General features: G+C 41.9%; 1 protein-coding gene across 1 annotated transcript in view; it reads left to right on the forward strand.

Annotated features, from left to right (window-relative positions):
- LOC138293527 (riboflavin-binding protein-like) overlaps positions 1-20,373 on the forward strand; it is a 41,358-nt gene extending 20,985 nt beyond the window's left edge. The window contains exons 4-7 of the mRNA XM_069232772.1: positions 525-653; positions 5,210-5,318; positions 12,243-12,482; positions 19,933-20,373. Coding sequence (XP_069088873.1) covers positions 525-653; positions 5,210-5,318; positions 12,243-12,467 — 463 coding nt within the window. The 3' untranslated portion in view covers positions 12,468-12,482; positions 19,933-20,373. The remainder of the gene's footprint in view (positions 1-524; positions 654-5,209; positions 5,319-12,242; positions 12,483-19,932) is intronic.
- Positions 20,374-25,381: the final 5,008 nt, after the last annotated feature.

The following is a 25,381-nucleotide window of genomic DNA, read 5'->3' on the forward strand; positions in this document are numbered from 1 at the left end:
GTGGGCCTCCCGAACAGGATTGTGAGCTGCCTGGTTCCAAGCTTCCCCTCTGATTACCAAGCTCTATGAGAGAGATCTTGGCATCCATCCAGTAACTTTGCCTTTCTAAACACATTAACAACAGACTCATTTTCATGCCCTGTGGTCTGTAGTGCCTAGTGATGCCTTCTTTATAACTTGACTATTGTATTAACTTTTTCAGGGTTTTTAGCCTCTACAATTTTCCTGCTAAAACCCTGGTGCCATTTCTATGACACGCACAGACATTTAGGTTTACTAATTCTGTTCAAGGCTGCAGCAAGTGCAGAGCTAACGTGTGATGTCACCAATTACGACAGACTGCAACAAGCCTGAGTCAATTAAATTTACGTACTAGATCCCAGCCCATCTGCTCTAGGACGCATTTGCATTGCACATGGATTTACCGCCCGCCTTCTATGCTATGTAATGATTTTGGCAAACAGTGCCTCTCCGTATCAGCAGAGTACAGCGTATGTTGTAAACAACATCCCTTTGTGTTACAGGTGTGAAAATTACCTCAGGAATATCCATTGTTTCTACCAGTGTTCTCCACATGCGGCTCACTGGATGCACGCAAACTTCACGGCGGCCATAGTTCACGTTCCACTGTGCCAAAGCTTCTGCGATGGCTGGTAAGTCCCGGCATTATTTTGGATTGAGGTATGTTCTTTGGGTCAGAGTCAGGCGTGTGATGTACACTGTCCATGGTAAGTCCAGATTTGCCCCACTCTTCAATTTTTTGGACAGCAGCGTTATTGCATCAAATGTATTGGAGAAGGGGAGGTGAAACGACACACCGTTTAATTCACGCATCACATTTTGTCCAGGTCCCTGTGAACATCTAGTACATCTTACCACATTCCTGGTTGAAGTTATTGTTATTTACTTTGTGTCCCTTTTGAGTAACCCATGGTTGCAACCACATCCAATTTGAAGTCAAGAGACCTGGGGACAAATCTTGGCTTCCTCATTTGAGCCTTGATTCTCATTTTAGGACTATCCCTTTACAAGTAATATCCGTTAAGTATCAATGGTTCAGTGTATATTTATGTCAGTGCTGAACTGATGCATTACAGATCTGTACTACCACTGTCTGCCAAAAAAAAATCAGAAATGGCTGAAATGAGGAATCTGTGTGAAAATATAGACAACATTTGAATTACACTTAAATATTTGTATTTTGTAGGTGTATTTATCAAATTTGATATTGATCAACAATACTCAGTACAATAAAGCTTGAAGGCACACATTTAACAAAAAAAGAATACAAATGAGAATAAGCAAACACATCATAATAACAATAGAGACCGTAGGCAAAACATTAACAAACGCACAAAAAAATCACAATACACTTAACATCTGAAATTGGATCAGCATAATAAGAACCAACCCTAGATCACAGTAGACAAGAGACCATCATCCGCTGTTTTTTTCGATTTTTAATGTAAAACTTTGGAACCCAGTTAAGTAATACAAAAACAGGTAATTGACTCCAAAGTTTCACATCAGCTAGCCTACATCGAGAAGATTACCCCCAGATGTCCAAATGAAACTAATTTGACAAGTAAGCAGGAAAGACACTCCAGATGTTTTTCCACAATACATTAGAATCTGAATTCCACGTAATGCTTTCATTTTTTCCAGGATGTGAGCAGATATAGTTGGACGTTATCCATGCTTTGCTGAGCATGCTGTGAAAAATGTCTATCCGGAGCACCAGGATCTGAGTGACATGTGCAACGCTTGATACCACAGACCATAGGCTGAAATGATAGGTGCAAGGGCGACCATATATCCATTGAACCACAATGGGAAAGCCCAGATCACCGAGGAGCACTGGTTACCAGCCTGAATGGGGAAGAAGAAAAGTGCCCAATGTGGACTCTTCTCATGTGGACTCGCTGGTTATCTCCAGCGGCGGCCCCTGCAAATCTCAAGCGGAGGGGTGGGGGGGGGTCTAAGGACAGGGATGAGGGAGGTGGGAATAAATAAAACAAATAATAATTTTATATCATGCCAGAGCTAGCATGATAGGAAGACCAGGATTGATCTGAACGGCTTGTTCTGCCGCTCAGACAGTGCCCTGGGGTCTGTACAGTTTCTCCAGTCCGGATGTTCAACACAGCCGGGTTGAAGAAACCTACATGCGTATGTGTGTTTGGCCGGCCTGAGATTGCCAGCCAAACACACATGCGCACTTAAGTGCACAAACTCTCCTTTCCACCTCACGTGGCCCAGCCTCACCCCTCCCTGAATACATTGCTGGCTGAGCCAGGAGCTGAAAGATAAAACGATAATGAAATATCATTTTATCTTTCAGCTCCTGGCTTAGCCAGGGGGGCATGCTCCTTCGCCATTGTGAAGGAGCCGCCCCTGGTTACCTCCCCAAGAAATTAAACAAATCGAATCCAGCACCTTTCTTCTTACTCCCAGTTTCTGGTCCAAGTGCCTGGGCAACAGCCCATAGCCAATGGTATCAAATGTGGTATACGGATGTAATATAATTAAAATAGCAGGACATCTCATTTTCTGATTGCAAAAAAGAGGTTTCATAACTGCATCAGTTCCCCAGCAAGGTCGAAATCAGCTAAAAATCTGAAAATAAGGAATTGGCCTGAAAATATATTCCTGCATTTGGATGATAGGGATGGATTCTGGGGTTTCTCCAAAGATCTATAACAGAGTTTTTCAAGATGTAGTAATGTAATAGTATTCTTTGCTGCTAAGGGATATAACCCATCTTATAAAAAGTGTTTACTAAACGCGAAATGTTGGAAGACAATAATGTAGTATATATTTTTTTACAACCACCTCTGCAAGATGACTTTGAAGTTCACAGATTTTCTAATTCCTTTTTTACATAATGCGAGACATCACTCTAAAACAATTTAATTCAGAGTTAACATCAGGGCCTCAGATGATGGAACCTGTCCCATTGTTCTGTGTCAGATCAGCTAATCCTTAATGAGAGAAAGATCCCAGAAAATGAATACATTTGTGGGAAGGCATGTTCTCCACTCTCTTGTTAGAGGGCTGACTCGTTAGTTCGCAACATATTTTAAATAGTTCTCAAGTGAAATTGCGGGAGTCAGCAATACATATTTGATAATGCCTTAGCGTGGCCATCAAACTCACCCTCTTATAATTCCTGGGGTGAGATAAAAATGCTCTTTTGACGGATTCAAGTTCTTATTTAATAAACCTTCTTTTTAAATATATTACTTCCTCCTTCAAGGTCAATACGATTTTGGTAAATAAAGGATTAGAGATTATAGGCTACTGGGGTACTTTGCTTTTCCTGTCAGGAATTCATTTATCTAAGGTCTTTTTGCATTTTTATATCTCGATCCCCCCCTCACATCTGTGCCCCCACGCTCTTCGAATTGTACCTCACACCTCCCAGCCTTTGAGTACGAGCACAGCAACAAGTTTATTTTTCTGGGATTTGACTAAATTCTAGCATGAAAGACAAGGCCTCGGCCCACAAATGCAGCATTTATCATGCTAAGGGAAGCATGTGATGATGCCCTTACACATTTCTGGAAGAAGGTGTACTTACTGTGTTGTCTAAAAAAGGAAATGTCCCTTCTCCTGGAGGCACATAAATCTGCTTCCTCGTCTGCTGCAGGGTACCATATGGCTGGAGCATTTGTTTGAGTTCAGAGTCCTGCCAACAATAAATCGGGCCTTGGTGAGCATTTTCCTTTAAATTCTGGCACCTCGTTATAAATAATCTTAGACAGCCTCCATTTTCTTTTAAGTACCTGCAACTAGCCCTCTGTTGTTATGAAGCTGAAACACATGAACAGGTTTTCAAATTCTTTTAGGTTTCCTGGGTGAAAAGTATTTGAAAAAAACTTGCTGTTTAAAAAGATCGAACATATCGAACTTAAAGACACAGTCGAGAGATACCTTAGGATATGTGTTTGTTTTTTTCTCCATTGTTTTCAGATGGTTTTTAATTTTACTTACTTTTGCACTCGCATTTTAAAGGCAAGCTCTATGGGCTTTTCCAATGCTTGTTTATCGAATTGATGGAGTGAGACTGTAGGTATAGCATGTACATTGACATATGTAAAAATGTAGACTACAAAAATAATTACGAAACATAATTATCTCCCAACAAAAATATCCAACTTTTCAAAATCATCATGTTCAGCCAGACCCTCTTCCCACCCATCATAGGACTTGGTTACATTGCAATTTTGTTCTACTATATTTGTGGCAAATGCTCGATGGTGGCTTTAGGTGCATTTCTGCTTTTTGTGAATAGATATATTACATGGTCTACAAGTTGGAAGTTACATTTTTTAATCTTCAGTCTTGTAGTCTATGTTTTGTTGTCTGTATTTTTGAATACTATGGCTCGTGGATGAGATGGGATGGACTGAGCAGAAGACGTGAAAGATGATGTGGTTGCCACTAGCTCAGCTTGATATAAAATATTTCGATTAACATCTCCTCACACCTAGAGCTCATCGCTGTGAAAAGCAGGCACACCAGATAACATGATATATTTTTCATGTGGTGAACAATGTAAAATACTTTTTATGGTCTAAATATACATACAGCCCTCAAAGGGGACATGGGATTTAACAAAAGACAGGATGGGGATTGTATCCACATGGCCACACTCCACTGGGCGGAGCCCTGCATCCCAGGAGACAATCAGGTATGGATTTGTCTTTTAATTGAGTAATATGTGCAAGAGGAATCTCAACTTTACACAGATTAACAGAGAAGAAACAAACTGAGGAGGAACTAAAAACACAAACAAGAACCAGAATGAACAAGAAAATACAAGTCCCCAGTTGTACGTAACCTGCCCACACTTCTCCCAGCTGTAATGAAGGCTGCTGCTATCACCATGAGCCAAATTAAGTTACTTCTTGCTAAATCTTGTGAGGGGCATTCCTTTGCTACTATTACAATAAGCAAAGGGATCTTTTGGTCTTGGTGGAACAGTGCTAGAAATGCCCTTTTCATGGTACACTAACCCCAGGTGTATCAAAAAGTAGTTTCACCATCACTGCCTTTAACTCTGTACCACCCCACAACATCCTAAAACTTTCACAGAAATAAAATCTCCAGCTCCAATGTAGGAACCTATGGAGTCAGTCAAACTCAGCTACAGTTTCTATACATTGAAGGAAGGGGCAAGAAATAACTTGTATCTCATTTTAATCAGGTTTGATGCATGCAAAGAGGACCTCACCTGCGTCCGAAATTGGATGACCGACTGGACAGTTGACGAGAATGGAAACCAGTGCAAAAATGAGTGCATCCCCTACAGCCAGGTTTGTATAGTCACTGTGGTACTTGTAGAGAAGAATCTTGGACTTGCACAGCTCTAGGAATGGATCAGTGACATAATATCGAGCCCCAAAACATTGGGATGCACAAATATTGTGTCAAAATGTTGTTGACACGAATATCGTTTCCCTATACATATAATGGAAAATACAAAAATATCGAAAAAAATATTGATTCACACTAAGATTGTGAAAAATATGACAAAAATATACATTTTCATTAAATAGACAGTATAAGATAGTAAATGTTAAATATTGTAATACATAACATTAATATAATGTACATTTAATAAATGTGACATTTATTATTAAAAATAAATATTTACTTATATAAACATACAAACATATGTTTATATGTGTATGTTCATGTATACATATATATAACATACCACTAGTATTAAAAATATATATTGAATTATATTTTTGTTTTGCCTTTTTATCAATTTATTAATATAAAAACATACATATATTTATATATGTATATAAACATAAATAAATTATAAAAAAATGTATCAAAACCAAATATAAAACATTAAATAACTTACCAAAATAATTAAAATAAAAAAAATCTACCAAAAATAAAATGTATATATATCATAAAATATAAAATGTAAATCAACTCTTAATATTGCAGGAATTAAAAAAAATATTATTAAATATATTAACCTCTGGAAATAAGAGCATTATACTTGATAGATCCAAAATGTATTATACCCACTCCAATTTCTGCAACAGTAGGGAAAGCGGTAGACTCATAAAATTTACTATTCCCACTCCAGTATGTGCAACAATAGGGAAAGCGTTGGACTCAGAAGGGATGAAATTTACTATTCCCACTCCAGTCTGTGCAACAATAGGGAAAGCGTTGGACTCAGAAGGGATGAAATTTACTATCCCCACTCCTGTCTCTGCAACAATAGGGAAAGCGTTGGACTTAGGAGGGGTAAAATTTACTATTCTGCCTCCAGTCTGTGCAACAGTAGGGAAAGCGTGGAAAGCGTTGGATTTCGGACAGGTAAAATTTACTATTCCCACTCCAGTCTGTGCAACAGTAGGGGAAGCATTGGACTCAGAAGGGGTAACATTGACTATTCTTTCTCCAGTCAGTGCAACAGTAGGGAAAGCATTGGACTCAGAAGGGGTAACATTGACTATTCTTTCTCCAGTCAGTGCAACAGTAGGGAAAGCATTGGACTCAGAAGGGGTAAAATGTACTATTCTTTCTCCAGTCAGTGCAACAGTAGGGGTAGCATTGGATTCAGGAGGGGTAATATTTACTATTCTCACTCCAGTCTGCACAACAGTAAGGAAAGAGTTGGAAAGAAGAATGTAGTTCACTTAAAACACATAACATAATATGTTAACTAATGCACCAAAAATGTAAATATTATAATATTAAAATTATATATATAAATTTAAACAAGATTTACACATTTTACATCATTATTAAATGTTTTTAGAAATTAATATCAGCTAAACAAATGTTATTAGTTGATTATTATAAAAAGGTCTAACAAAATGAACATTATTAAATAAAAAAAATGTATTAATAAATAAGTGATAATTAATTATTACTTAGCTTCCGATGAGCCTGTGAACACAACCTACAACTAATGTATAATTTTTAAAACATAAATATTGAAAAGAATACACAATTATGATTCAATTAAAATGTTTAATAAAAATCGAGAATTAATGAGTAATTAATTATTATTTAATTAACAATTAATTAATACTTAGGTAACTCTCCACCCAATACCCCTACAAATCCAGCAACCTGCAGCTAATATAACATAAAAAAATAAAAATATTTATCAATTTGCATATTCATCATTCAATGTAATATTTTATTGAAAATTTATATTTACTTAATAATTAATTAATACTTAACTTTCCCTGCAAGCCTCAACACTCACTAATGATATAGATAACATAAAAAATATAATTATTAAACAATATGCATGATTATAATTACATTAAATATTAATAATTAATTATTACTTAATTACCTTCCCATCCTATACCCCTACAGACCCAACAACCTGCAACTAATATGTAACATAAAAATATAATTATTACATAATTTGCATAAGTATAATTCACTTAAATATTCTATTACAAATTAATAATTAGTTGATAATTAATTGATACTTAATTAACAATTAATAATTAACTTCTCACCATATACTCCTGCAAAATTTACAACCCGGTACAACACTATAAATGACTATTAACAATTACATAAAAATAATAACTTAAAATTTCTAATTATATTTAAAAATATTAACAGCAATTATAATATTAACAACAATTATACAAACAATATTCAACTTGTATAATTAAAATATAACTAAAACAGATACAGATAGTTTAAAAATGATATTTTTTCAACTATATTGTTGAAAATGGTATTAAGGGCACAGATATAGTTGCAAACGATATTACCTAAAATCGATATGAATATCAGCAATATTTCTGCATCATGATGTTTCTGTGTCACGATATTTTAAAAAAAAAACTCAATAGTTTATCCAATGTTTTGTCCAAACATTCTAGGAATCGGTGACTTTGTTAGACTTTTACCTTGAGACTGAAACAGCAGATTTGTTTTCTCAGAAGCTTAGTTTGTTCAGACTGTTTTGTGATTCTGTAGGGTGTGGTTCGAGACTAACACCTTTTCATTGCAGGGCAATGATCTACATGGGAGACTGCAGACAATCTTTCTCTTTAGGGTGACTACCCCACTTCAAGCCATTAAATGTACTATTGCTAGTCCTGAATGTTTCACCTACAAATCATAGATGTCAGATGTGTTAGTGACCTCAGTTCGATAAAAGCAAAACAAGGCTACATCTCTCAGAATGCATTATGGGTTCACACAAAAGTGCACGGATGGAATCTGCATCTGTAAGGGAAGGGGTTGCCTTACTTCCAAAGGCGATAAGATGTCTCCTGTTGTATCTTGCAACCTGAAGAGCAGTGTCACAGTTGCCTGCAAAACAGCCTGTTTTGTCACCGAAAGCCCTCTATAGACACCTACAGATATTCTAGAACCTTGAATTACTGTGCCCATATTTGGTGGCGATCAGTGTGACATTCTAGCTTCTGGTGCTAGTATGTGAAAATGAAGATTCGAAAAAAAAGTCAAACTGTTTCACACACGATTTGGGTTTCAGAGGGCGATTTTTTGTGTAAAGTTGTGTGTTGGCCTTGTCTGGAGCAGCTTTTATGCAAAGGTAAATGCACAATTTTGAGAATTGGTAAAGCAAGCGTCACAACAATTTGCTGACTCATATGTCATGTATTCACATAAAAAATGCATGTTTCTTTCCTTTTTGCATTCGTACCAAAATAGAATGCTGTCGCTTTTACATTTCTCCAGTTCCCTTCATTATCCATCCTCTGTATTTTACAATTTCACTATACATATATATACCATAATTAGTTCTGCACACATATAGGGCCCGATTATGAGTTTGGCGGACGGGAATGCCTGTCTGTCAGACTCCCAACGAGATGGTTGCCACCGTGCTGGCTAACTCCCCGCAGGCCTCATTAAGACTTTCTCGCTTGGCTGACCGGCGGAAGCCAGGGTTTATGCTGGTCAGCCCAGCGGGAAAGTGGCTGCAGCATTGTTGCCAGCTCGCAATTGATCCGGTGGTAAAGCTGCTGCCCCCAGGGGGCACCAGCACTCTTGTAATGCACACGTGCGCATTACAGGGGTGCTAGGCAGGGGGACCCCTGCACTGTTCTCCGCCAGCCTTTTCATGGCAGTGAAGCCGCCATGAAAAGGCTGGCCAAGAACCAGGTTGTAATCAGCAGGGCGATACTGACTTCAGCGCCGCCCTGGCTGATTCCAACCTGTGCCACCGTCAGCCCATTGGGATCTCCGATCCAGGCGGAGACAGCGGTAGGTTGGCTGGGCTGCCTGCCGATTTCGTAATGTGCCCGTCGGACTGCCACAACCGTGATGGTCTTACAGCCACCGTGAGTCTGGTGGTCCGAGGACGGCCACACTCGTAATTAGGCTCTTAGTACTGAGTTTTCCTATTTGTGCATTATTTCCCAAAACTATTAGTATAGGGACAATCTTTGGTTCTTCACCAGTATTAAGCTAAAGTGTCGTCCCAACACAATTATAGCTGAGAGAAGCTGCCAACAGATGCTACACACATACATGCACTGTGGATACTGCACTATGGACTTACCTTTTGCTCAGTATATTGAGACAGACACTGATGCTGTAATTGATCTTGATTCTTGTATTTTAAGTCTGGGGGGTATTCACCCTGAGAAAGCTCAAATGGCTACTACTGGCTTGACTTAAAGCCAAACATGTGTTGGCTGAGTTTCACGTAATATAGGTAAAGAAGATTCCCCATAGGATACCAACCAGTTTCATAACCATTTCTACCAGCCCCTTACTTTGTGGTAGTCTTCCAAGTCATTTATGAGACGTGGTCACTTACACGGAAGAGGCTATACAATGGGAGTTACAACTGGCCACTACTAAAGAAACCTGAGAGGCACCATCAGATGTATCCACTATTAAGTATTAGTTGGATACAGACCATAGGAATCTCCATTTTGTTTTAATTTGCTAGTTTGAGCCATTTGCCACCTATCCACTTTCTGACCTGACAAAGGCAAGGCTTTCATCTCGCTTAGGTCGAGACATTGAGTTGCTTAGTATCACCTGTTATGTAAGGTCAATACTTAATTTGTAGAAAATATATATCCCCAAAATTGGGAGGCAGGCCTTACCTGAAGTGCCACTTCTGCCCGGAGACCTTGCCACCTCTCCCAGCAGACCGACCATCAGCTGTACCTTCAGCATGGTGGGTAAGAGGCATGCAGAACATTTGACATCTCTGTGAGTGGTAGATCACAAGTCTGATGTCCAGCAAGGCCTGTTGAATCTTCCTAGCTTCCGATGATGAGAATTTGGGTGCTATTAATCTGGGGGACAGTAATATCTGAAATTGACAACACAAATGCTATTTATAAATAACTTAATATTAACATAAAAGCAAGTTGTTATTGCTTACCAGTTATTCTAATTATATTCCATTTGATATGAATTACATTTATTGAAGTGTGTTATTTAATTATATTATATTTGGTATGTATTATATTTATTGAAGTGTTAATTTACAATTGGGACGCACTGTCTTGATACCATATATGTTAAATAAATTGAAAATACCTTCAGGATCTACCAGCATTACAAGGTGCTGTTGACCTGGAATGTAAAATTCTCATTTATCATTCTCATTTTGCTTGGAATAAAACATAAGCAGTTCTTAGAAAGTTGGGAATGGGGACAGCTTGAATTTCAAATAGTTCCAACAATTTCCCACCTTTTTAACAGACGTTTCCTCTGGAAGATTGTGGTACAATTGTAATAGGATGTTGCATCCTTGATAGCAAAAGTCACACAGAACACTAAAGCTATGTTGTTGAGTAAGCGATGTCACACCAACAGCGCATCCCATGCCTCACATGGAATGCCCTTGCACAGCTAATAGAATATGGTAGTGAGGCCATATCACACCAACCTATGCACAGCACCGCACAGCACCAAAGCAATATACCCAGTACAGTCATTCGAGGCTATTAGTTAGGTGACCCTGTGAGTCCTTATCCTCACAGAGGTGTCCCAACCCCTGTTTTAACTACACCAATCAGACACCACCATTAAATTTGTCACTCCTCACAGGTGTCTGCTTAGGTGTTTTTAATTTTTTCACTAGATTAGCTGGATCCCGATCTTTCCAGAAACAAGTTTATTTACGCACTCCCTCCTGTTCCTTTAACAGTGAGGTTGAGTCCGCCCAGGTGGCACTGTCCTACCTGGGTGGGTCTAGGTGGTCAAATGATGAAGCATGACACTATATAGTGTGTGAGACCACCTAGTCCGTAAAAGGAACTCCCCCCGGTGTCTCTCCCTGCGCATGCACTCTGCAGTTACTTACTGACATTTCACTGACATTACCCTTCCAAATAGGAACACGTACAACCTAGGGCTACGCTGGTACCCGCGATGCCCTCTTTAGAGAACCCCGTACTTTCTTGTGTACTTTCAGTCATTCGAAGCCAACATCACCTCCCACTTCAAACACAACCACCCATATTAAAGCTAATGGAACCTGTTAGTCACACCACACCATGACCCACAAAAGGCACCAAAGCAAAGTATTATTGCCACAGGAAGTACAGAACAACACATGGCATAGCCCACAGAAACAGATTTATTAGGCCTTTCACCACAAACCAGCATTTCCGGGAATGGCTTTTGCAAAGCAATACACCAGCCATGGAACATATTCAGTGCTGATGCCAATGCTCATCAAAACAATAGAACACATTAGCAAGACCGCCCGGACCCACTTGTGTGCAACCTGCTTCCATAGCTATACAGCTGGCAAGTTGATGGTGCCCCAACGCGCCACAGACACCTCTTTCTAATAAGGGTTAGAAAACCTTCTTCCAGCTCGCCACTGCAGTCATGCAGACAACTTGACACCAACAGACATACTGCTGGTCATGGGTTGCCATCTCACAATGCTACCTAACATTATGGGCTTGGCAGTAGACAACCATTCACCTTTGTGGTCCAAAATACATAGCGAGGCCTTTCGGCTTCCTAAATTCTACATAAATCCAGCCACAAATGTCAGAAGCAATTTCAAACACATTTTATTCATCTCAGTAAAGCAACATGGGCCATCAGTAATCCCTATATTCAGCAGAGCAGCCGTCACTATAATTTCCAACAACCATGACTCCAGTCAATGAGAAATCCCAGAACCGCCCAGAAGAGGCACCCAGACTTCTGAGAGTGCTATAGAAATAGAAGTACACCATACAGCTGATGATAACATAACACGTGTGCCCTCTTCCCTCCAGATGTATGAAAATGGGACAGACTTGTGCCTCAGCCAATGGGGCGATTCGTTCACCCCGAGCCAGACCTCATGCCATTGCCTGGAGCTGAACGAGACGGATGAGCTGGCCTACAAACATATCATTGAAGCCAACTCTGAGGAGAGCGGTGAGAAGCACGATTGTCAGCGCAACCCACCAGTGGCGGTAGAGGTGCCAAAAAATGAGGAGGAGGAGGAGGATGATTGATGACACCAAAATGTCGTAAGTGAATAATAATGCGACGTAATTATACTCTACTTGTGTTTCAAAAGGGTTGCTTACGCAGAGGGAGGAGACACCCAAAGCAAATTAATTTGGAAACATTGTTTGAACTGGTAGCATTGCATTTATTTTCACTCTGTCCTCATTTGAAACAATACAGCCTCAGCCAATGTGTTTCGTTCATAAATATGAACTTCTTCAGGGCGTATTAGTTCAAGCAACACTAAAGTTAATTGGTGAATCCAAGGGCAAAATATCATTCCAGATGAGGTCATATCTCATAAACTCATTCTGCCCAAAGTGGTTAATCAAATTAATGGTTTTGGTGATAAGTATCTCCCACCAAATTATCATATTCAGGAGTGGGTATGTCACATTGTAGACACCGGCATCTGTGCCCCACGCTAGACAGGCACCCAAATGCCTTGATTTTCAAAACTACGGATTCACCTTGCCGCTGTTTGTAGTTGTTTGAGATAGTGTTGCATTGTAGCATATTAAAATATAATCTAAGCCATAATCGCCTACTCTACCATAAGTGCCTTTAGTGTTTGAACAAGTAGTGTTGCACTGAAGCATATTAAAATATGGTCTATGGTAATCGCCTACTTTACCATCAGTGTGTTTAGTAACTTAATTACATGGGGAAGCGAAAAGAGAAATCCTCTGCCCACTACCAGTCGAAATGCAGAATCCTGATCTTATCTTCTTTTGCACCTTGGTGATGTCAGTATTAACATCTACCCGGAGTTGGTGCAAGGCCGGCACATCATTCAACCAATTGTACTTCTCTTCCTATGGCTCTATCTACTGTGGCACCATATACAGACAGCATCCAGTTCCTTTGGCTCTGTTGTTTGAGATCCACTTTCTACCTAAATGAAGAGGAGCATAGCAGGGCTCAATGTCCCTTGAAATAGGGTCACAGGCCTGTACTTTTTTTGTACCATAGTGCATCAACGCACTTGGGCAGGCCCATGTGATCCAGTTTTCCGTAGATGCTACTGGTTCCAATTTGAACGCCCCACTCCCCGCATCCACCTGCCTCCCTTTGACTGATATGCCATGTTGCTCACACTGTCCTGTCCTCACAATCAGAGTTTTAGTTGTTTGCTTCCTATTGGCTTGTAGGGTGGGAGGATGAAGACCTAGTCTGTCTAAGATCCTTTCTGACCTCTGCTTGCAAAGAGCAGACCAGGTGCAGCAAGAAGAAGAGACAGTGCAACAGCTGCTCATCCTCATTTCTCCGGTAGCAAAAGGAGCTAGGACCTTCAGCTACCTCTCCTAAGGAGCCCTCACCCCTGCAAATGACCTAATTTGACCAATGAAGGCGACTTGAAGGCATAGTGGTATCAAGACCAAGCATCTCTCTGTGTTCACCTACTTTGCAACATTTAGGGGCTACCGCCACCATGTGTGCACCGTATTTAAAATACAGAGCACCATGGCGCAGGGTAGGGGGCAATAGTGTCATTTTTTTTACCCTATTGATGTACTCTGCAGTAGTAGCACCAACATTCTGGCGCTACACCTGTAAAGTACCTAGGGGCCCATTGTAATCAATGGCATGCCCCCTTCTAATGTCTGCTCTGAGTAGGCGTTAAAAGTGCCGAAAAAAATGACACAAAAAAACCTCCTATATTTTCTTCAGCCCCCCCCCCTAACAGGGGAGCACCCCCTTTGCGCATATTATGCCTGGCACAGGCATAATGTATCGCAAAGGGTTACAAATTGGCACAATGCATGCATTGCATCACTTTGTAAATATGGCGCAGTGTTTTTGGCCTTCTAACGCCACAGTGGCGCTAAGGGTTCTTAAATATGCCCCATAGTGCCTCATTGTGATGGCCACTGTAGTCACAATTTGGACTCAAACACACAATTGCAAGAAGGGTGAAACTTTTGCACTTTTTTCAGCTATTAGAACTTTGTGGAACATATGAAGACAAAAAGTCTGAATATTCCAGGTTTCACATATCAGAACAGGAGAGAACATGCACTATTACCACATCATACCCCATTTTGAAGTGTGGAATTCAGAATGTGGAGGTAATACCACACACTACCAGCCTAGGAAATTCCAATGCAAGCGGGATAGTATACCATGATGCAGCCTGCTAGCATGACTATCCAGGGCCATTATTCATCCTCACACTTTATTCGGTGGCATCATTCTTACTCACAGACTATTACGGGAAGTACTACAGGGCATATTTATACTTGTTTTGCGTCTAATTTGCGTCATTTTTTTCCCACAAGTTTGGTGCAAAACTAACTCCATATTTACACTTTGGTGGTAGACCTGTCTAGCACCAAAGTTATGGAGTTAAAGTTATTTTTTTGGACGTGGAAACCTACCTTGCGTCAATGAGATGCAAGGTAGGCGTTCCTGTGCAAAAAATGACTCTGTGGCCTTAGCGCCATATTTGTCCCACGCACGGGGGGAGGGGTCAAATAATGGTGGAAAGCTTGCTTTGCACCATTATTTAACGCCTGGGTCAGGGCAGGCGTTAGGGACCTCTGGGCCTATTTCCATGGTGGAACACCATGAAATAAGCCCACAGGAGCCCTCCCCAGGCCCCAGGGACACCCCCACCCACAACAGAGGACAGCGGAGGATGGGGGACCCCATACCAGGTAAGTATAGGTAAGTACAGGTATTTTATTTTAAGTGCCATAAGGGGGCCTGAAATGGCACTGTGTGCAATGGCCTTGCCCAGGGGACCCTGGTCCCCTGTGCTGGCCATTGGGGTGGTGGGCATGACTCCTGTATTTTCTAAGACAGGGGTCATGTGGTATGGATGGTTTTGCATCAGAAAATGATGCTAGACTGATTAGAGCCATTTTTTTTACTCTAACCTGCCTAACATCATTTTTTAATGCAAAACCCCCTTCTCCCATACCGCCACCCCCACCCGGCTGACGTCATTTTTTTTTACGCTAGCCTACCCTTTGCCCCAGCTTGCACCATTCCATAAATATGGTGCCCGGCTGGAGATCAAGAATGCTGCAAGCCAGTGCAAAACTTTTTGATGCAAAACTGCGTTAGTGCAGTTTTGCACCAAAAAGTATAAATATGCCCCTAATTGTGGTAATCACAAGCCATTGTGATAAAATGTCTCCATTCTGAGTGCTGGGGAGGGTTGTCAGGCGTAAGGGGAGGTAAATACTTAACAGATCATAAAATATAATATTGATCCAGTCCCATGGAGCATTGGAGCGCCTCGCCGAAACCAGCAACACTTTAATAAAAACAAATTATGAGATCCAGTTATAATTCTTACATTTATATCCATGTACTCCTATGATGGAACAAAAAAGGAACAGCACACAAAACTGTGCCGCCATTTTAGAAATGCAGTTTATAATTATAGCTATAACACAGCGCCTGCTAATCTTTAATTTGAGTGAATATGTGCCAGGGTTCAGCACCTCAGCTCATTCTGGAGCACGAGCATTTGAGATGCTTGTTTTAAGATTGCACTGTCTGTGCCATTGACAGTTATGCATTCTGTATTAAAGAAATGTTGTGCTTCCAAGATTTTGGGACAACTCACAATAGATTTCTCTTGACTCCTTACAGTACAGGTATACCTGCCTACCATACAGAGCGGAGAAAGCCGGCTGGTGTCCATTAACGCTCTCACATAACAGATCCTTACACTTTCCACTGTCACACATAAGAAATCTGGACTAGTGCTGTAAGAGTTTTTTTGGGAATCCAAATTAGTAAAGAGTGTAGGCAAAACAGTGGTGGCAAAAATCAGATTTATTGTGGCAGTAGGACAAGCATTGGCATTGGCAAAGCAAGCAGGTCTCGCCGATGCCAAGGACACGCTACCACTGCATAGCCGACTGTCTGTAGTAGATCGTGTTGGCCAGATGTCCTTGGAACGATTATCCTCCCTGAAAGAGATGAATACTCACTTTGCTTGAGACAGAGCTACTGCTGCAGGAGCAGCATTGGCTAATTGTGTGACACGCCCCCTCTTATTTCAAGAATGGCTCAGTGACTACACAAAAGGGAAATGGTATAAGTGGCACACAAGGCTGTTCATTGGCCGCTCCATACCCCCAAACAGGACGGCTACTGATTCCATTGGCTCAACTGAGCCACTGCTATTCATACAGCGAGCTTCCTGCTCCACCATTCAGCGGTGTGAGACCTGTAAAACCTCAGCCAAACAAATAAGAGATCTCAAGGCAACCTATGAGAGGTAAATAACATATCCAGTCATGATTTTTTCTTTGGAGTCTGTGATTGAACTAACACCAGAATACAAGGGAAAAAAGCCACGGACAAGTTGTTCACATCAAACATAGAATAACTGAGAATCTGTCCCTCTACATTAAAGGGGAGGGCTTCTCACCTGAAACAAATGGCAAAATGTTGGCCACATCTAGTTGGGTGTAATTGGAGCAATGTATACAGCAATGAGGCTGAATGGGAACTTCGAGGGCTCACCTCTTTGGACTGTGTGCCATTGCATCTTTGTCACCAGGCAGACCTCTTTCATGGAGTCTGCAGGGTCGGACTAGCCTATAGGGCAATCGGGCAGTACCCGAGGGGCTGGTCTGACAGGCCAGTGTGTGGGCCGGTTTTGTGCCTGTTTGTGGGCCTCTTTTATGGTCTGCTGAGCCGGTTTTTATGGTCTGACTTGACAGCACAGCTGTCACCAGACAATTAAGTGAACATCACTAAAGAGGGGATTTGGCTCCACCCACTCCAGGAGCCAGGAGTACGTTTTGATTAGGCAGACGTTGTGTGCTTCCACAAAAGAGTGCTTGCCCTCCAGCAGCTGCAATCATTTTGTTTTTTTATCCAACTACAATGACTTGAACTTTCAGGGGCAGACACATGACATTAGATTGCTATAAAGGTGTCTTAGGTAACTAGCTATTTTATGTTGCTTTTCTCTGGCAGCAGCACAAATGGGAGGAGGTGAGTCATTAAACTACATGGATCTGGCTTAACAGTGCAACTGTCACCTGACCTTTTTAATCTACACCAATATTATTCTACAGGTCTTTGAGTCCACACAAATACACAGCAATTCCTGTGTTATTTACTTGTAAAGGTTCATATTACCATGCATCATTCCTTTAAAACCAGACCTACTGGCATTGCCAATGCTTGTGACTGCTGATTTCTCTGATAACAGAACAAATGTTGCCTGCTGCAAGCTCAAATCCATTCAATCTTCCTCATCTTGTAAAAGACTTATGCAGCCTGTCTTTGGAAGTTCAAAACGGCCACAGTTTGAAAACATGGGCCACTCCTTTTACCTATCTGATTCACTAAATAGGGGGCACTTTTATTTTGGTGTCCAGGCCTATTTTCTGTCTCGATCTGAACCTGGCAGTTTGAATGTGGGTTATCTAGTCATTTATGGTACTGATTTCAGTTTCTTGTTCATTTTACATCTGCGTGTTGCAAAAAGATACAATGCGTACATGTCCCTAACAAATTTAAAGTTTCTACATCATTCTTCAATAATTTCGCCTTTGGAAAAATATTAATGTCTATTTGTATTCCTCTGAACTAGTTTTGATGAATGCCAAGAATGGCTAAATATTTGGTCGAAAAATATATGTATCTATTTAACAAGTTCCAGTCACAAGGTCTGACATATCAATTCAAAATGTAAAAATAACATAAAAATGGAAAAACACTATTATGTATGTATCAATCCCTTTTACGCATGGTTATTTACCCTTTCGATAAAGATGGGGCCCCCCTTTGTTATGTAGCCCACACCAACAGCAACTGTGGGGGAATTGCCCCTTTCTTAAAAAAACAACATACTGCCGACTAATTTGTTTGTTTTGTACTATTTTTAATACCGAATTACACCAGGTTAAAATAGGAGAAACTAACAAAAAAGTTAAACAAAACAAATCTTTTCCTACTGTGTATGACCTTCTCCTTGTGACTGTAAAACTGTTTACATTGCCTTCCCTTAGCCACCACTGTTCTCCTTACGAAATTGAGGTGAGTTGTAGGTTCAGACCCAATTCACCCACTTTTCTCCCTCCAGTTCGCAGTTTGAGCCTGTGTAGGTTAGGCCATGCAGTCAGGTCCGGCTTTTGGGCAGTGTGAGCGGTGCGACCGCACCAGGTGCTGACCTCAGGAGGGCGCTGTGTTTAGCAACAGCTTCCAAAACTTTCGATTTAAAAGCACCTGCTGAAAAGTCCCTTGTGCGTCCAACCTTCAAGAAACAATTAAAATGTCAAGATACCTCTTGTGATTAATGTTCCTGTTAGGGAGAGAGATGGGAGTTTTGCAGCAGCTATGACTCAAGTAAAGTAGCACAGAGGGTTAATATGCCTGCTGCAAAAAAACAGAGCTATGGGGCACAGTGCAGCACCACTTTTCTTGCACCCCTTAGCACCCCTTAGCTCCCCGCTAACGCCACCATGTGTACATCATATTTAAAATACGGTGCACCATGGCTGTAGTTAGGGGACTATAGTCAGAATGTTTTACGCTAGTCAGGCGCTTTGCAGGATTAGTGTAAAAAATGTTGACGCTAATCTTGCAAAGCAACCATAGGCCCATTGTAACCAATGGAAGCCTCCTTTAAATGCAGGTGTTAAAAGTGCTGTGAAAAAATGATGCAAAGAAATCTGACAGATTTATTTGCGTCATGTTTTTTGGCCCCCCTAACGGGGGTGCCCCCTGTGCATACATTAAGCCTGGCTTCAGGATTACGCTGCCTCTGTATTCCATGTTCACACATTTAATTGAAGCAACCAGCACCGTTTTATTTACAAATTAAGCCCTGCCCTATGGGGCATATTTGAAAAAAGTGGCGCTGCACACAGTGCTGTATCTTGCAGAATTTTTAGGTAGTTCTGCGTGATTACACTATACTGAATTACTCGTGTTAAGCCCACCCCTTGGGAAAATTATAAGAAAATGCATATAAAGATATAATGTCTATACGAACTACATAGTCTAATAATCCATATTAAACATAACCACCAAAGAAATCACATAAGGAGCACTGCAAAAAGTTTCTATGAGACATCCGATTACAAAAGGAAGTACTCTAGCATCATCTTTCTCACTTAGTGCCAGTGCAGTGCGAACTGTCAGCCAACAAGCTCTGCGTGAAACATCTGATGCAGGGATGGGCGCCCCTGCTCATGGTGATCCATGAGTGTTGGAATGACTTCATAGATGATCGTCACCGAGAGCTATGTTATTAATTCCCATTTGGAATCAGTGTATGTAATTTTTTTTAATGTGCATATCCTGAAAACTTGCCATAGCTCAGGCCATTTTGGCATAGGATTGCACACTCCTAATCATACACCCTCATGAAATTAAATGCTATCGCCTAAATTTGCTTCCTTTAATTGTAACGATTTCTGATGCCCACTAGGGACTCTTCCGTATAAGACAGTACTATACTAAATAAAATCTTCTTATTTGTTTATTTTTCAGAGACCCTGCAAGTTTACAGGCGCCAAAGGAAACATCTTCGTCGGCATGGCGGTAATGTTCAACCATGAGCCGAGCCCTTATTGAAAATAAGAAATATTCATTATGGTGCACATTTCAACATCACAGATTTGCAGCCTTTTACAATATGATGTGAAATTAGTTTTGGAGCTTACTTAGTTAAAATAAGAATTTTAGTTAGGTCAATAAACTTTGTCATTGTGATGAATGAACCTTGCACAAGATACCAAAGGGATAGAATGAGGGAGACAATCTCACTGGTGGATTCTCCTCCAGACTTAGCATTTCCTTCAGAATTTTGAGCATTTTTCATTAACCATGCACCATGCATGTTCATTCAATACCTTTCTCTTTAAAGTTTTTTCTACAATTTCCAATGGAAACACAGCACACTTCAAACTTCATTAAAGTTTCTCGACTTCTTGTGGTTGGTCTGTTTTTGTCTTCGCTGTTATAAATGAACACCTCCATGGCTTAAACTTTGTTATGAAATGAGAGTGCATGGTAAACTAAAGCCAAACTGCTCTCAGAAAGTTCATTTCCTGCATCGCTGGGTGACTATGGCAACCCACGGAGGACTTAGGACCTCATTTACAAGGCCCTTGTGCCACAGGAGTGTCACTTTTAGCGACGCTTTGGTGGCGCTGTGCCCTTTTCCATATTTACAAGGCGGCATTAAGCCACTTTGCATGGCTTAACGCCGCCGTGTAATGCTCTGTGGCAGAGGGGCGTGCATTCTGCAGCGCACATAGAAGTAACAAATCCCCATTATTGATTGTTTATACGCAGGAAGGGACACCGTCCTCCGAATACACAAACATTCCCTGCAACAACGCAGGCATCCTTGCAATATGATGCAAGGGTGCCTGCGTTGGTGCGAGGCAGCTAATTTTAACACCAGCGCTAGGGAACACACAGAGGTGCATGGCATCGTTGTAAATAAGGTGCATCCCTGCGTTTTTTAAATGTCGGAGTGTGGCACTGCCAAATTTGGCGCAGATCCGTGCCCCGACATTTCCTTGTAAATGAAGCCCTAGTTGTTTTCCCCATCCAGTTTTCTCTTTTCCTACCTGCTCTTTCTTCACATCCCCACATTGACTTAGATTCAGTGATGGCTAGGTCCCTCTCTGTTCTGGTTCTGCACATTTGGAAGTTGGTGCCATTTTCAAACAGGTATTTGTCAATTGTTTCTTTAAAATGCTGAAAACTGGTTGTTTCCTGAATGGGAATATGTGTAGGATGGGCCAAAGGTAAAAAAACGTGCCGCTCCATAGCACGATCCCATGGTAGTCATCACCTTACTAAAAATGACATTAAAATGTACTTTAAAAAGCATCTGGCATTGTGTAGAGTAATCAGGTAAAAGCATGGTGTTACCTTAAGTAAATATGTGTTCGTTTCACAACACCTTTTAAGGGGTTCCTTGACTCCCTTTGTGCTAATTCGTTGCATGGCTGGAGGCACGCCTTCATCTGTTAATCTATTTCACCAGGGAGAGATTGTTTTGCCATCATTACTGAAAGGGGTTCATAGCGATTTTGCAATCTGACGGGACTGTTCTGGTTAAAATACTTAGATTGTCTTAACACATTTTCCCATATTACAGCTGAGAAAAGCTGAGCACTAGGTTGGATCTCCTTTTACAGAGGTGCAGTGTTTCCATTGGGGGATTTAAGGCTTTACTTATAGATTGGTGATAACAGAGCATCCTTAATAAATTGGCAGACACCAACCTCTTGGATTCCCCATCTCATTTACCTGTGGGAGCCGCAGATGGCTTTCCAGAGAGCACCCACAGATGGCGCTGTCTGATAGGGGCGGGTTGATAGTAACTCTTGACATGAAAGTCATGGTGGACAAGAGAAGGGTGAACAATCAGTGTCCCTCCTACACAGGAAGACAATTCCATGCATATCAGAGTTATTGAGATTTTCCTTGGGGTTTGTTTCTGAAACAAAAACAAATCTATGGGACAGGCTGAAAAAATATGAGGGACTTAAGCAATGAAAAAAGTGCCAAAACAACAAAGTCAGGGGGAAAGAGGCACACCCTTCTGGAGATACTTTAGAAACAACCACCATACTAGGCATGGACCACAGCAGGAGTGACTTAGATGGCGACCTCAAAATCCTGGGTCACCGGCAACCAGTGAGAAAGAAGGTAAAGCATCAGAGGTTTGATATGGGCCTGAGACCAAGTTTGTGCTGCAGGATTTGCAGTTATGAACCCTTAGACCAGCAAGTAGTCCCGAGCAGATGCTGACGGAAGGGCCCCTTATGGGACTGAAGACACAATCTCCAACCCTCAAACAGGAAGACAGACTCAAGGCCAACTCTTATTGGAGCAACAATGAACTGACAGGTCTAAGCTAGAACAAGGGATGGAAGGAGCAGATATTAACCAGTGGTCTAAACAAGCGAACACGTGTGTTCCCTCAAATTGAAATACTTTAGTGAAGACAAGAGATGCAGAGGAGAGACAGAAGGGCAGAACCATGAACTTGGAATGAAGGATGCGCACTGTAACCGGCATCAACCTTTGACAGCTCCGATGGACATTGATGTGAAAGAGATTTCTTTCAGCTGTAGAGTCATCACAAAGTCTCATAAGACACAATGGAAATCACTGACTGCAAGGACAGCAGCTTGAAGACGGATGTGATGAAGATCCTGATTCGCTCATTTTAAGTGCTAGATTGGATGAAAGTTACAGTCTGGCCTGGAGACCAGAAATAGGAGGGACTAAGAGGTGAGATCCCTTTGGATCGGAGGCACCGAGGTGATGGCCCTCCTGAACAGGAGGGTTGGACCCGCCAGCTGAGCCTGATATAAGACAAACACGAAGGAGAGGAGAGACCCAGAAGCATCGTTCTTCTTGCAGTAAATGAAGCTCTAAAGATTAACCAACTCAGACAATGCCCAGAGTTGTACTGCCATGAACCAATAGCTAAAGGTGCCCCCGTGACCTCTGAAAGGACATAATCAGGCATTTGGAGGGTGCGGCAGTGGGGATTAGGATTTGTCAGACAATGCAGCCCCCTGGCCAGGTGCTCTGCCATGAAGGGACGCCCGGACACGTTGTGGGTCCCTGTGAGGCACAAAGGAGCAGCTGTGAGCAGGAACCATCCAAAAAGGTTGAACAATCTTCCACTTTTCAGCATATTTCTGGATGAGGTCCAGACCTGTCAAATTACCTGCAATTTGCAAATCACCCACATTCTAGTTTAAAAATCCACAAACTGTAAAATGATTTTTTCACCCGCAGTTTACAGAGGCTTCTCTGTTAATGCAACTTAGGGAACAGCTAATCTGAATGTATTGCAGCTTTTTCCAGGTCCAAAAGAGTAAGGCTATGTGAAGGATGGGGCGGGGGGTCTATTTGCATCACTGTGTGTGATTTGCAGAATGGGCCACCTCACCCTGACAGGATGTGGCAGGCTCATACTGGAGCATGCACTATGTATCTGTGACGTGTATGGAACAACTAGAGTGCAGAATCTGTAGCTCGGTTGGTAGGCCAATCCTCCTCCTTCTGTTGGCGCTCTAATTAATGAACCAAGGGAGCTCTTGGGCAGGAACTGGAACATCAGAATCCTTCAGAGACTTAGGCCCTCATTACGACATTGGTGGGCGGCTGAAGCCCGCCAAGATCGGACCGCCAGGCGGCCGCCAATGCAGCCGCACTCCCGCCGTGGCCATTAGGAGAACCCCGCTGGGCCGGCGGGCGAAAACCTAGTTTCCGCCCGCCGGCCCAGCGGGGATCTCGGCCGCAACACAGGAGCCGGCTCCAAATGGAGCCGGCAGTGTTGCGGCAGTGCGACAGGTGCAGTTGCACCCGTTGCGCTTTTCACTGTCTGCATAGCATAGTGCATAGCAGACAGTGAAAAGCTGCACGAGGCCCTGTCAGGGGGCCCACGAATCCCCGTACCGCCAGCCTTTTCCTGGCGGTTCAAACCGCCAGGAAAAGGCTGGCGGTAGGGGGACTCGTAATCCCCTGGGCAGAGCTGCTAGCAGCGCTTCCCTGGCGGATTAAATCCGCCGGGACCAACGTGGCGGTAAACTGCCAGGACCAACGTGGCGGTAAACCGCCGGGACCAACGTGGCAGTAAACCGCCGGTCCCGGCAGTGCGACCGTGGCGCTTCCGCTGCGGTCGTGATAACATGGGAAGCACTGGCAGCCTGTTGGCGGTGCTTCCGTCAGAACAGCCCTGGCGGTCCTGGACCGCCAGGGTTGTAATGACCCCCTTAATCCAAAGCTATCACTAAATCTGCCCACAACAAAATTGTAAAGTTATCAGCCTTGTGGGTTTGTTAAAATATAGTTTCATTACAGAAAGAAAAAGTAGTTAGTTAATCAGGTAAATGAACAAGCAGCCTGACATAAGATCTGCCTTCCAAAGAAAAGGTCAAATGGCTGTCAGCTCAGAGGAAAACATTTCAAAGAAAATGTTTCAGACAATGCAAAAATCTCAGCAAAAGCTGTGAAGCAGAAAGTCTTTTGGCAAACGATTGGACTTATCTCCAAATAGCACTTTAACTTATAATGTTTCAGGAGCAGAAGGCAAATGCATTTCATGACATGATATTACATGCAAGGACCTGAATAGAAATATTTCAGTTATGACAACCAATCTATCTATTAGCTGCAGGCACCTCTAGAACCCCCTAATATATCTTATGAGTTAAATATTTACTTATTTAATTAAGGATAAGAACTCATACTTATAAAACAAAGGAATATATGACCTTGTTTAAGTAAACTGGATCTGGGCTGGGCAGCTTTGAAAAACATGTAACAGAAAGAGCATCCTGCCTTCCCCCACCGGACAGGAACACGTCTAATCCAATTTAAAAGCTTGACTCCTGCTGTATTTTGATGATTTTCTGAAACAGAGAAAAACACATGCACGTGGAACACCCAATCGCATAAAATAAACACTTTTCTTCAGTAGATGTCAATGATTTTCAAAGTAGTAGACTGAGGCCTAGTAATGCTAAGGTGCAACTAAATTAATAATTCATTCCTAGTAAAATAAGGCTTGTTTACACTTCCATGGCTCTGTACATCTGAGTCCGAACACAGGCACTTTTGGTGAAGACTGGCTTTCTTTTCGGTTTCTCTTCCCAGTGTTTTGATACCTGAAGGTAACACAATGTTTTTTTTTGTGTGCAGTGTCTCACAGGCTTGTGAAGAGGTGACCCCGGCTGATTGTCACCAGCCCTGATAAGGAGGACCCATAGAGCTCTGACCGTGTGTGCCCCTGAGCTCTGCTTCTTTGCTGCAGAAAGTCCTGGCAGCCTCTCCTGCCACTGCCGACAGGAGCAATTCTTTCCACCGTAGGGTCATTCCAGACACCTCAAATACCAGAGGCTGATCTCACCTGGACTTCTCAGAAGTATTCCTAGAAACATCCCAGGGTCCTAGGCCAGCA

Source organism: Pleurodeles waltl, chromosome 4_2 (genome assembly GCF_031143425.1).
Source record: "Pleurodeles waltl isolate 20211129_DDA chromosome 4_2, aPleWal1.hap1.20221129, whole genome shotgun sequence".
Lineage (NCBI taxonomy): Eukaryota > Metazoa > Chordata > Amphibia > Caudata > Salamandridae > Pleurodeles > Pleurodeles waltl.